This window comes from Eulemur rufifrons, chromosome 8, assembly GCF_041146395.1.
Source record: "Eulemur rufifrons isolate Redbay chromosome 8, OSU_ERuf_1, whole genome shotgun sequence".
Classification (NCBI taxonomy): Eukaryota; Metazoa; Chordata; class Mammalia; order Primates; family Lemuridae; genus Eulemur; species Eulemur rufifrons.
The window spans coordinates 81,275,554-81,289,127 of record NC_090990.1 but is presented as its reverse complement, the minus strand read 5'-3'; the positions used below and the strand labels follow the sequence as shown (position 1 = coordinate 81,289,127).

At 36.3% G+C, this 13,574-nt stretch overlaps 1 protein-coding gene across 2 annotated transcripts in view; it reads left to right on the top strand.

Annotated features, from left to right (window-relative positions):
- Positions 1-13,574, top strand: part of NME7 (NME/NM23 family member 7) — a 196,312-nt gene that overhangs the window by 107,033 nt on the left and 75,705 nt on the right. For both annotated transcript variants that reach the window (XM_069480205.1, XM_069480204.1), the window contains exon 10: positions 3,181-3,282. In XM_069480205.1, the coding sequence (XP_069336306.1) occupies positions 3,181-3,282 (102 nt within the window). The remainder of the gene's footprint in view (positions 1-3,180; positions 3,283-13,574) is intronic.

Here is a 13,574-nt window from a genome sequence, read left to right as displayed (position 1 = left end):
AGAATGGCCTTTATCAAAAAAAACCCAAAACAACACATGTTGGCGTGGGTGTGGAGGACAGGAACACTCATACACTGCTGGTGGGACTGCAAACTAGTGCAACCCCTGTGGAAAGCATTATGGAGGTATCTTAAACAGATTCAAGTAGACCTGCCATTGGATCCAGCAATCCCATTATTGGGCATATACCCAAAGGAAAAAAGGTCATTCTGTAACAAAGACACATGTACCTGAATGTTTATAGCAGCACAATTCACAATAGCAAAGATGTGGAAACAACCCAAATGCCCATCAATACATGATTGGATTAGTAAGCTGTGGTGTATGTATACCATGGAATATTACTCAGCTATAAGAAATAATGAAGATACGACATCTCTATGGTTCTCCTGGAGAGAGTTGGAACCCATTATATTAAGTGAAGTATCCCAAGAATGGAAAAACAAGCATCACATGTACTCACCAGAAAATTGGTTTCCCTGATCATCACCTAAATACACATCTGGGAACGACACCAATCGGATATCAGACTGAGGTGGGGGGTGGGGGAGGGGATGGGTATATGCCTACACAATGAGTGCATTGCGCACCGTTTGGGGAATGGTAATGCTTGAAGGTGCTGACTCGGGAAGGGGGAGTGGGGAAGGGAGGGATATATACCTACATGATGGGTGCAACGCGCACTACCTGGGGAACAGACACGCCTGGAGCTCTGACTTGGGGAGAAAGGCGGTACATGGACAACGTATGTAACCTGCAATTCTGTATCCCCCATAACAATAAGATGAAATAAAAAAAAAAAAGTTTTTTCCATGATGTTAGTTGGCATTATAATGTCAATAAATTATGTATGATCTTTTGAGGTAAAAAAAAAACAAAAAACAAAAAACAAATCATTATTGGTTTGTAGTGGTCTGGTAATGAGAAAATGAACTAGAATATATGAATCAGCACATAACAATATCCAGACGTCTTTATGAGAATTTACTGTGTTTATATGATATAAAATTTTATTTAAACTAAGAAAACTACTTGAAAACTTTCCCCAAACATAAATAAGAATTTTTTATCCCAGTAATATTTTTCCAAAGTAAATAATAGTCTTAGGAATGGTATGTAATCTCTGATGTTTTTAAAGTTCTTTTTTTTTTGAGACAGAGTCTCACTCTGTTGCCCAGGCTAGAGTGAGTGCCGTGGCGTCAGCCTAGCTCACAGCAACCTCAAACTCCTGAGCTCAAGCGATCCTCCTGTCTCAGCCTTCTGAGTAGCTGGGACTACAGGCATGCGCCACTATGCCCGGCTAATTTTTTCTATATATTTTTAGCTGTCCATATAATTTCTTTCTATTTTTAGTAGAGATGGGGTCTCGCTCTTGCTCAGGCTGGTCTCGAACTCCTGAGCTCAAACGATCCGCCCACCTCGGCCTCCCAGAGTGCTAGGATTACAGGCGTGAGCCACCGCGCCCGGCCATGATGTTTTTAAAGTTCTTGAAAGTCACATTAGTGGTTCCATTTCTTTATTTTAAATTTAAGATGTGTTGGTACAGGGGTATGAAATGAACTACTTACGTGTAGAGTATATAGGGTGAAACAATAACAGTACATTATTGTACCAGATTGTTTTTGTTACTCTACCCTTTTAGGTTTTCCCACATTACTTCCTGCAAACTATATACCTTTCATATCTCCTCAAATTAATTGCAACCAGCCCACAACTTCCTAAATTCAGTTCCCTTCTTTTTTGTTTTTTACTGTGGAGTCAGATGCTAGGTTCAAATCCTGAATCCTCCAGTTGTGTGACCATAGACAATTTATTTACCTTCTTTAAGCCTTGATTAACTCATGTATAAAATAGGAATAATGCTACCTTATGAGATCATTGTGAGAATTAAATAAATCATGTAAAACAGTCTCACATATTAAGAGTACTTAATAAATATTAGCTGATGTTATTGTTTGTGTTATTTAATCTGATATAATTCTTTGGCAGTAGATTTCATTGTGATCATTTATACCTATATTTCAACACTTGCAGTCATAAAAAGATGTTAATTCCTGTCTCATAGTGTTATCATGATTCATTTATTCACCACTTATATATTGAGTATCTACTATAATGCCAGACAGACAGTGATGAACAAAAAAGCATACTACCTACATTCATGGAGCCTATGTTCTGGTGAGGATAGACATTAAATTGAATGATCCTACACACAACTACCTAAGCACAGACTTCAAAGCGCTGAAAAGGAAACAAACAGGTTCCATATGAGGACTTTCCACCCTGGCGGGTAGAGGCACAAACTCTTTGCAGCCTTGTGCTATCTCTGTGAGTTGTTTGATCTGCTTTCTAGTGATTCTTCCCTTAGCCTCAGGTAGTTTCCTTTATACTTCCCACAGACTCTTAGCCAAAGACTCATGTGAACTTCTCCGCAGATCCTGTAGCTTACACTCTGTATAGCTCCCCACATCTCTCCAGTATTCTGCCCTGGAAATTCTAGCTACATTGGCCTCCTTGCACTTCAGTCTTTGTCTCTTCAACTCATTGAAACTGTTGAGCTCTGTTGTGTTTCCTCTACCTGCTCTGCGGTCTGGAAACTGCCTCCAGGCAGTAAGATGGACCAGTTATACAATTGGTCACCTCATTTGTTTCTCTACTCTCTCGGGGTTAGAGTCCTCTGCTGCCTATCATCCAGTATGAAAACTCCTGTTTCATGTATTTTATCTAGTTTCTAGAGGTTTAATGTGGGAGAATAAATCTTGCTCCTGTTATTCCTTGTTCCTAGAACACATTATGATTTTAAAAGATTCTTCAGGAGAAACTCTTTGAAATTTATATTTTTAAGAATGTTAATTTGAGAACACTGTGTTCAAGGAGAGGAAGGCCTTTGAGAAGAAGATATATTAGAAAATAATTTCAAATAATGAAAGTATCAGATGGTAAAGCATTACATTAAAAAATGTGGTAGTAATATTGGTAGGAATGGAGATGAGGGAACATATCTAAAAAATATTTTTGCAGGGAAAATGGACAGAATTTGGAAATTGCTTGCTGTGTGGGATACAGATGGGGAGAAGTTAAAGATGACTTTAACAAGATTAGTGGAATAGTTACATAATTAAAAGAGAAGGGGTAAAAGTTTATTAAATTCTTTTGTTTCTTTTATATAATATGTTGTAGGAGATGGTGACAGAAATGTATTCTGGCCCTTGTGTAGCAATGGAGATTCAACAGAATAATCCTACAAAGACATTTCGAGAATTCTGTGGACCTGCTGATCCTGTAAGTTATTGTTTAAAATATTAATCTAGTTTGTGTTATCCATTAACTAAATATTTTAATAGGTTTGAAATTTTTAGTTTGTTCCTTTTAAAAAATAATATAAAAGTGAAGGTAATATATAAATTTTTAGTCAAAATAGCATTTTACATTATTTTTATGTAATATTTCAATAAAAAGAAATTTTTTATTAATCTAATGACAATATAGAATGGCAGAAACATTTACTATGGCATTTGCTTTTGTTATTTCTTCTTGCTAAATTATCTAGGTAAGTTAATTTTGCAAATTTTTAATAGAAATGATCTAAGGTATTATCTTTTGACATAGGGAGGCGCTATAAATAGAGGTCTAAATGTAAGGAATACTAATATGGTGGCATCATACCAAAACAGGAATAAATACAAGCAGTGAGACTTACATGAAACTTGATATTCTCTAGTGTACCTTTCAATCTGCATTTGGGTTTCTTCCTGTGGACATTTGGTGGTCTGTGTTTGTGAGAGAGCGTAGAGGAGGGCTCGTTGAAAAGTAGAAGCAGCATTAGAATACATATGATAAATCTCCACATAAATGTTAGAAGCTGAGTAGGATTATGGGAAATATTGCTGATTTTAAACACTAACTCTAATTTAAATTTGTGGTTCCTTTATTTCACTATCAATTGAAAATAGTTTATTGAAAATGAGTAGCCAATTCACTTTATTAATAATTTAATTCAGAGCATTTATTGAGTACGCTTAGATGCAAGAAACTAAGTCAACAGCACCTATTAAGAAATTATCTTGTGTGAAATTGCTGCTAGATTATGCCCAGTAGAGGAGAACAATATATCTGTTGTCAATGATCTAAGAGTACACACATAAAGATTTTTTTAGACAATGTATAGAGCAACATACAAATAAGAACCAAAATATTGTTATTTCAGGTAAAATCCAAATGTTGAAGGATTGTATAGTAAAGGAGCAATTAATATTGCCTGAAGGTAATTAAGAAAACTCAGAAAGAGAGATGCAAACAAGGATTTGAAAGATGAATCAGGGGACAAAGAGAATGGGAAAAACTCTAACGTGTACAAAGACAACAATGAAAGGATTTGCAAATTTATTATGGTAAACAGAAAAAATATTTCCTTGGCTTCATTGGGAAATGCATACCTGGAAGCACACAGAAATATGTTGTTTTAAATAGAGGAAATATGTTGGAGAGTCCAGTAGAGATGAGTGTGAGATGGACAGCCTTGAAAGCCAGGCAAAGAACTGTAGATTCTGTATAATTTGAATCTCACATGGTAGGAAACAGGAATTCCTTATATGTAGCTTAATTTTGACCATACTGAATTATTTCTTTAATGCAACTAGAGAAAACTAAATTGGAAGAGATTAAAGACAAAGAGGCTGTAGAAATAGAAAGGAGCACCCCGATGACATCAATAGCGAAAGTCAGCAGGACCTCCTTTGTATCTATTCAGGGAGAAAGAAGAATAGACATAAATAATACATGTGGTTGTGAAAGAGTGATGATTACAATGTGACTGTGTTGTAGAGGACATTGGGAGAAAGTGGTGGTGATGCTGAGTGTTTATTGAATATTAATCACACAAGAATTTATGAAGGGATACTTTTTGGCTAGTGAGTAAGTTGAACTCAGTTTTTGCCATTTTGACATTTTAAATTTCTGATTTTTGTTTGATGGCCAAGAGGAATTTTTCTATATAAAGATAATTAAAATTGTGAATGATCAGCTGGCCAAACAGGGGTAAATTAAAGAGATAAAAGCTAGAACAAAAAAGAAATGAGATGTTTGTTCTCTCATTTATTTAATAAATTTAATAAATATTCATTGAGCCTGTGCAAGTATTTGTGAATATACAGATAGAAGCCTCAAAGAGCTTACAGTCTATAAATGGACAACTGTAAGTGTCTAATTTTCATGTGGTATGGCAGTTGCATTGTTAAGAATTTGCAGGTACTGTCGAAGCCCAGAATTATAGCACTTAGACTGGGGATGGGTGATGCTATGGTTTGAAGAGTTCCCCAAAATTTCATGTGTTGGAAACTTAATCCCCAAATTTGTATGTTGATGGTATTTGGAGGAAGAGCCTTTGGGAGGTAATTAGGATTAAATAAGGTCATCAGGGTGAGGTCCCCATGGTGGTACTGGTGGTTTTCTAAGAAGGGGAAGAAAGACCTGAGCCTGATAGGCACACTCTTGCCTTCTTACTTTTGTGACACCCTCCATCATGATGACGCAGTAAGAAGGCTCTCACCAAATGCCAGTCCTGGACTTCGTAGCCTCCAGAACTGTTAAGAAATAAATTTCTTTTCTTATAAATTATCCAGCCTCAGGTATTCAGTTATAGCAACAGAAAACAGACTCAGATAGGTGACAAGGGTCAAGGAAGACTTCTTAAAGAGCATGACATTTGAGCTAAATTGTGAGGAATGAGTAGAACTTAGCTTAGTGAGGAAGGTGGGAAATGATATGGTTAAAGTTATGGATGCCTAAACAGCATCACTTTGGGGCTACAGCAACCTCTTTATTAGTGATGGAGCTAAAGTATAGGGCAGGGAACCACAGAGGATGAGGTCATTGGGGAGGAGCTGGGGAGTGAGCAGATAAATGATCATTGAAGGAAGAATTTTGAAAAGAAAAAAAATGTTGATTGCCTTTTTTGGTAGGTATTTATTTAATGAACATTTACAAGTAAACAGTATGTGCAAAGATCACTGCTAAGTCCTATGGCTGGGGCATAATAAAGATGCCTAGAGTAAGTTATCTTTCCTTAAGTAGTTTATAACCTCATGGTAGCTCAATTTGCAAACTCTTTCAGAGCCCTGTGTCCTGCCTCATTAAGCATGGTTGGAATTATTCCACTGTGGTGTTTTTTTTTTGTTGTTTTTTTTTTTTTCATTTTAGTTGTTTATGAGCCCCTCAGAACATTATAGAAGTCTCATCACAGGAATTTTAAAATTTGGAACTAATTTAACATGTAAAGTGTTAACAATGGTTGTCTTTGGGAGGTAGAATTATGATAATATTTTAGTTCTACGTTCCTATATTTTACAAATTTTCTTTAAAGTGCTGTATTACTTTTATAATAAGAAAAATACTTTTTATTTTATCACAAAAACTTAAAGTCAATGAACTTTTAAAGAAGGAGGCATGTAGTTATTAGAACTGATTTTCCTCTTGAGTCTCGAGGTCCTGAATTATATACTATTTCTAAGCACAGATCCAGTATGTCAAGCAGGACCATACACCTTTGATGAGTGGTTTCAAATCAGACGCAATACATAATAGTTATAGTCAAACTGCTTTGAGGACAGTAAAATGTCACTTTCCATTTGGTCTCCAGCTTCCTTTGGCTCATTTGATTCCTTTTCTCCCTCTCTTTCTTTCCCCCTTTTCTCCCTGCCCGTCCAACAAATAGGTATTGAATGCGTATTATATGCCACCTACTATGCTAGCTGCTACTAAATTTATATTAATGATCAAACAAATATAGTCTTTTTCCTTGAGAAACTTATGTTCTAGCTCTAGCAGGAGATAGAATTGCTAATTAAGTAGCAATCTCACTTTAAACTATAGGTATTCCAATCTATTCATGTATTATACTATCTTAACATAATTTAGATATTCATTTCTTCATTGCCTAGTCATTTCCGTATCTAAAGAAAGACCCAGAGTTACAAGAAGTGTAAATATAATTAGTGCTTAGAAGATTGCCAGGTACCTAATGACCATGCAATAAATATTCCTTCTCCATGGTCTTACAGCTGGAAAGAACACTCATGGTATGAACAAAATTTCTTTCAGTCTCTCTAGAAGTGGTGTTCAAAGAGGAAAGTGGTATACAAGACAGTTCATTAGGGTGGGGGGAAATATTTTAATTTTTATTTACTTACTATCGAAAAAGTAAGAAAGAGCTTAAGTTTTAATAAAATATCCTGTGTGAACTGATAAAAGTACATTTTTATAATCTATTGAAATATATACATATTTTGATATAATTACATATTTTACTGATGGGGTGATTGAAAACTTTTGGAGGCCCACTGCACAGAATGGAAAAAATTTTCACGTTTACTTACAATTGGAAATGCATTCACTCAGCACACCATCACCTGCAGAAAATAAATCTACCTAGGCAGAAAACTCACTCCAGATCTGCCTCTGGAAGAGGTTTTGATTGTACCTGCTGAAGAATTTCACTGTTGAGTAGGTTGGCAGTTTTCCTGCTGAGCCATTAGGAAACTCAGAGAGTCACCAAAGAAGTGCTAAATTGTCTGGAATAATTGTGCAGAACACATTTGTTCTTGGACTGGTGGATCTGACAAGCCAAAATAACCTAACTTAGATATGCCTTGTTTATGAAAACTGTGTTTCTGAAACATTTTATATAAATCACAGTAATTAAAGTGTAAAGGCTCTTATTTAATGGAATCTGAATATTTTTGTACAATGAATATTCACCCTCATCTGCTGTCATACTTTGAAAACCTTTACCTCCTTATGGGATTGAACTGATCAAGTATTTTCATACACAAAGTGCGGCTTTACAAATTTTAATGAAGCTTCCCATTCATTTGACTGTCAAAGTAGTATTTTCTCTATTACCTGGTAGCCTTTACCAATTTCGGAATTAAAGCAGAAGTATCATAATGTTTTGGAAACGCAGATTTTTTTCATTAATATGTAGGAAGTGGGGTAAACTTGGAAGAGAAATGTTTGGAAGCTGACTTCTCTTATTTCTGTCATCTGTTGACATTCTGGTTACATTCCTTTGTTCGCTGGAGGCTTTGAAACCCTGGTCAAAGCCTGTGCTTTCTCTTCATCCCAATTTCTACTATCAACTTGGGTAAAATAAGATGACTTCTGTCATTAATCTGTAATCATTATGATTCTCAATTTTCTTCCACAGCCATACTCTTACTTGTTGACATCCAGAGAAAAGTCACCTCAGCAAACCCGATCTCTAATATAGTAAAGTCTGTCACAGTTTCCTGGTCCCCTGGGTCTCTTGATCCTCTTCACAGTGCACCTTTGACTTGATTAAGACTCTCAGGCTTTGGAGTTTGGACCTTTCCCTTTTCTGACACTACTACCACTTTCTAACTTTCTTTTCTATCCCACCTAGACTCCACTAGACATCTATTTGATCACTCTTCTTATGACATTCTGAACATTGTTTTTTCTCTCTTTGGCTATACCCTGACAACTCTAAACTTAGATCAATTCAACCATCTATCTACTACATTCCCATGCATAAACCGAAAAGTTCCACTAGATGAAAGTTACATTGTTGTATAGACTCACCTTGATACGAGTTATGGTCTCCAAATGAAGCCGGGTCAGTACTGACCCCTAGAAATCTATTTTTATGTGCCTCTAGTCTTTTTTTTTTTTTTTTTTTTTTTTTTTTTGATACAGGGTCTCACTCTGTTACTGGACTAGAGTGTGGTGGCATCATCACAGCTCACCGCAGCCTCAACTCTTGGGCTCAAGTGATCCTCCTGCCTCAGCCTCCCAAGTAGCCGGGACTATAGGAATGCACCACCATGCTTGGATAATTTTTCTGTTTTTTGTAGAAATGGTGTTGCTGTGTTGCTCAGGCTGGTCTTGAACTCCTGGCCTCAGTAGTCCTCCAACCCCAGCCTCCCAAACTGCTAGGATTATAGGTGTGAGCCAATGCACCCAGCTCCTAGTCTTCTCTTTCTACTGATTTTCACAATGATTGTTTTAATTCCTCATGATTTTCTTCAGCCCTTTTACAATGACTTCATCCTTCTCTCCACTCAAGAGATAACATTATCTCCTACTTCATGGTCTCTTAACTTTCTGCATTCACACAATTTGCCTATTTCTGAACTCATGCTCACCTTCTCAACTCTATTCCCAGAGGAATGTATTTCCCTTCTTTTTTAAAACTTCCCATCTATTCTTTATTCTTCCTCTCTCTCTTTTCTCAAGACCTTGCTCTATTTTCTGGAATTTAATTTTTTAAATGTTTTTTTCTTGTGGTTATAAAAATAATGTGGCCATTTATAGAACATATAGAAATTGCATAGTTTTATAAAGAAAATGTGGCCCATAATTCCATCACCCAGGATTATCAATTTTATAAATTAATTGGGATCAAAGAGTGTGTATTGCCTTAAAGAACATGATACACTACTTATGTAGTGTATTGAGCATTTTCTCATGTCATTAAACATTCTTCAAAACCATGATTTTAATATACTGGTTACTGTCATCTTTTTTTTAGCAGTTTCCCTAAAGTTGATAGTTGTATGTACAATTTTTCATAATTGTATGTACAATTTTTCATAATTGTAACCAAATTGAGCTGAACATTCATATGTATTTGTGTACATTTGTTCCCTTGGAAGAGATTCCCAAAAATGGAATTTCTGAGTCAGAGGGTGTAGATATATTAAAGCTCTTAGCATATATCGCTAAACCGTTTTCCAGAAAGTATGTTCCAATTTACGTTTCTGCCAGCTACATATAAGAGAATATAGTTTTCAAGATTAGGGATTATTAAACTAAAATATTTCTAATTTAATAAGTGCAATGGTGATTTCATTGTTTTAATATTAACTATTTGTAAGGATGAACTTTCTTCATATTTATTGATTTTATGTCTTGGCTTATAAAATGTCTGATTAATGTCTTTTGATCAGTTCTTTACTGTTTTCATCATTTTTAGGTGCTCCTTATATGTTCAAGTTGTATTTTGTATTATAAATATTTTCCCCATTTAACTTTTAATTCACCTTACCTAGAGAAGATTCTAGTATATAGAAAAATTTATCAGTCTTTTCATTTTGGGTTGTTTTTATAAAAGCTTCGATGATACAGCCTATTTGGAAAACTATATTTTCTTCTAGTAGTTTCGTAGTTCTACTTCTTACATTTAATTATTTGATACATTTGAATTTTTTGTTGTTGCTTATGGTCTAAGGTATAGATTTTATCCCCTCACTTTCCAAAGTTTCACTTATTGTTGTAGCACCCTTTATTGAATGCTCTTTTTTGTTCCTATTGATTTGTGGCATCTTCTAGGTTGTTAAAGTACCTTAATCCGTATATCACATCTTTGTCAATTCCATATGATCTTAATTAGCATGGATTTTTATTACACTTTCCGCAATTTGACTGTTATGTGCCCGGTTATGGTTTTCTTTGTACTTATTCTGCTTGGTATTCACTGAGATTCCTGTATCTTTAGATGTTGTTTCTGATCAAATTGGAAAAATTTCATCCAATAGTTTGTCAAATTTTTAGCCTTCCTATTTTCTCCCTTCCTGTAACTCTGATTGATGTTTGACCATTTGATAAAGGCCATTGAGGCCCCGTACATTTTTCTTAATCTTTTTTTACTCTGTGCTTCAGTTTAGATGGTTTCTATTATCCTATCTTCAAATTTATGGATCCTCTCTTCTCTTTCGTTCAGTTTTTAATATCAGATAGAATAATTTTTAGTCCTCAGGTTTATGTTTGGTCCTTTTTTATAGTTTACATAACTTTCCTTAAACTCTTTCATCACATTCTATCCTATCTTTTTCTATGGCTCCTTTAACATCTTCATTGTACCTCTGGTTTGCTTATAAGTTTGCAGGCCTGTGACTAATTTTTCTCTTGACTATGAATCACATTTTCCTACTTCTTTGGAAATCTAGTAATTTTTGAGTTACATTCTGGAATACTATGTAAGATATGTTGTATAGACTCGGGATTCTATCATCTTCTTCTGAAGAGTGTTAGGTTCAGTTCTCACATACAGTTAGATTACAGGTTTTAGGCTTTGTCAGGGTGGGTCTCTTTTGTCTTTTCCCTTAGTCATGGGGGTGATTTCCTTAATTCTCTACATGGCATTTTTTCCCCAAGGCATGGCTATCCGAGGTTTTCATTGAAAACCCAAGGTATTAGTCAAACCTTCTATCCTGACACATTCAGACTCTGAATTCTTCCCTGTGGTGAGCGGCTATCAAAATTTTGATTAATCTTTCAGCCTTCCAGCTATTGTTTTTCCCTGGGTTCTTTGGGAATTGCCCTGTGCATGCATAGTTCAGTGGTCAGTCAAGGAATTGAGGGGAGTTTATGTACAGATTTTTTTTTTTTTTTTGGATCCCTCCTCCCAGGATTACCGCCCCTCCCCCCTTCAATTTCTGGCTGCTCCAGCCATCCCAAACCTCATGCTCTGACTGCTCAGGCCAATAATACTGATACTCTCTGCTTGAGCTCTACCTGCCACACTGAGGAGTAGCCTGCTGGTAAAATACATAATACGTGGTATTAATATTATATGTGAACCTCAGTGTAGTTCCTTTCTTTTAAGGGTTGAATCCTTTCAGCTTTTTCTACTTTCGGTCCACTCTAATTTTTATATATATTATTCAGAGTTTTAGGACAGTAGAGCTTTTAATTGTTTATAATATATTTCTCCAATACAAGCAAATCCTACACTACGGAAGTCAGAAGTCCCTCCACTAACTTTTATGATAATCATTCTTTCCTTGTTCTCTTGTCCTCATCTGTGACTCATCTATCTTGGTCCCTTGGCTGGACTCTCTTTCATGATCTGTCCCTTAAATGAGGGTGTTCTGAGGACTTCATTCCTTTTGTTTCTTCTGTCTATAGGCTCTCCCCGGATGCAACCATAAATATTAATATAACACATTACCTACCAGTTTATATGCTGATGACTCCAAAATCCATGACTCTAGCCCCGGCCTTTCTCCTATGGTTCACGTGCTCCTAAAACTCAGTGTTTCCTACACATTTTTCTCTCCTTTCACACATTCTTCTATTTTTATGACTGTCACTACTGTCATCCTATGTGGAAACTGTAGAATCATCTGAAACTCTCTTCTCTCCTTTATCCCAACACATCTATTTGTGTCCCAAGTCCTGCAGCATATAATTCCTTTACATCTGAGTGTCTATCTCTGTATCTTCATCCCCAATGCCACATAGTTTATTGCATAGCCTGACTATTGCTATTATCTCTTCAATTTTCTCAGATTTACAGTGTCTTACCCTTCATCTTCATCCTCAACACTCCTGATGCAGCACTCTTCCTAAAATATAAATGCAAAAGTTGTACTCCTCAGCTTAAAGCCCTGCAGTGGCTTCCTGTTGCTTACGGTGAATAGTTAAAAGTTTATTTTCCATAAGAAGGCATTCAAAGTCCTCCATGATACAGCTCTTTCTACTTCTAGCCTCATTTCTTGCTGCATTGTTTCTCCTCTCCTGTGTGCTTTACATTTGCACTCTCACCTCCAGTAATATCAAATTGCTTATTCTTCTTCAATAAACCAGTGCCGTTCTTCATTTTCTCCCTGCGTCTCTGTTTCTGTGTGCTTCTTTTATTGGCAGAGACACCTCCCTAACTTCCAAGACTTTGCTCAAGCATCTGGGAATTATTTCTTGGCCACTCCACCCTCAGAATTGGCTACTTTCTCTTTTGTACCCTCACTGTACCCTATTAATATTTTTATATCACCTGTTAAATTTTACTCTATTTTTTACTGTCTGCATACTCCTTAAAAGTCTGCCCTTAAGGTCATGTTTTATTTATCTTAGTATTACTAGCATGTAGCAGAGTACCTGGCATGTGAAAAGGATGTGATGGTGGAGCAAATGAATGGGAGAATATGTCTAGAGTCATGTACTGAACAAATGAGATTTTTCAAAGCAGAATATAGGATTCCCCCAGGGCTTTGAATCTGCCTTATGTTTTCACCAGTCATATTATACTATGACATGATTCATCAAATATTACAAATCTGTAAAAAATAGATATGAGTGAATATCCAAGTTCTATTAAACAAGAAATCTAAGAAGAGGCCGGTATCCACACATGAGATGTGAGAGCCCAAATAGGATGAGGTTCAGACTTGGAAAGACAACCAAATGTGGGGTTTCAAAGCCCAAGTGAGGTCAATATGGTTTCCTTGTGGAAGGGTGGCCTGGCATGGAGTGTCAGATCTTGAGCACAGACGGGAGGGCATGCGATCCAGGGGAGCAGCCTGGCATCGGGAGTCAGAACCTGAGTGGGGTAAAGAACATTCACACATAGAGGCAGCCCAGTGCCAGGTGGTTGTTGACAAGGAAGGGAGATCTGGCCTGGGGCATCAGAGCCTGACTGGCATGACAAAGGCAGCCAAGTTTTCAGAACATAATTTCTAAAACTCAGGCCTAAGATATTTGAGTTTCTGAGGTATGCATCTTCTTTATATCCCAAAACCTTAGTGGTAGTGGGGTATATAGAAAAGGAAAATGTAAAC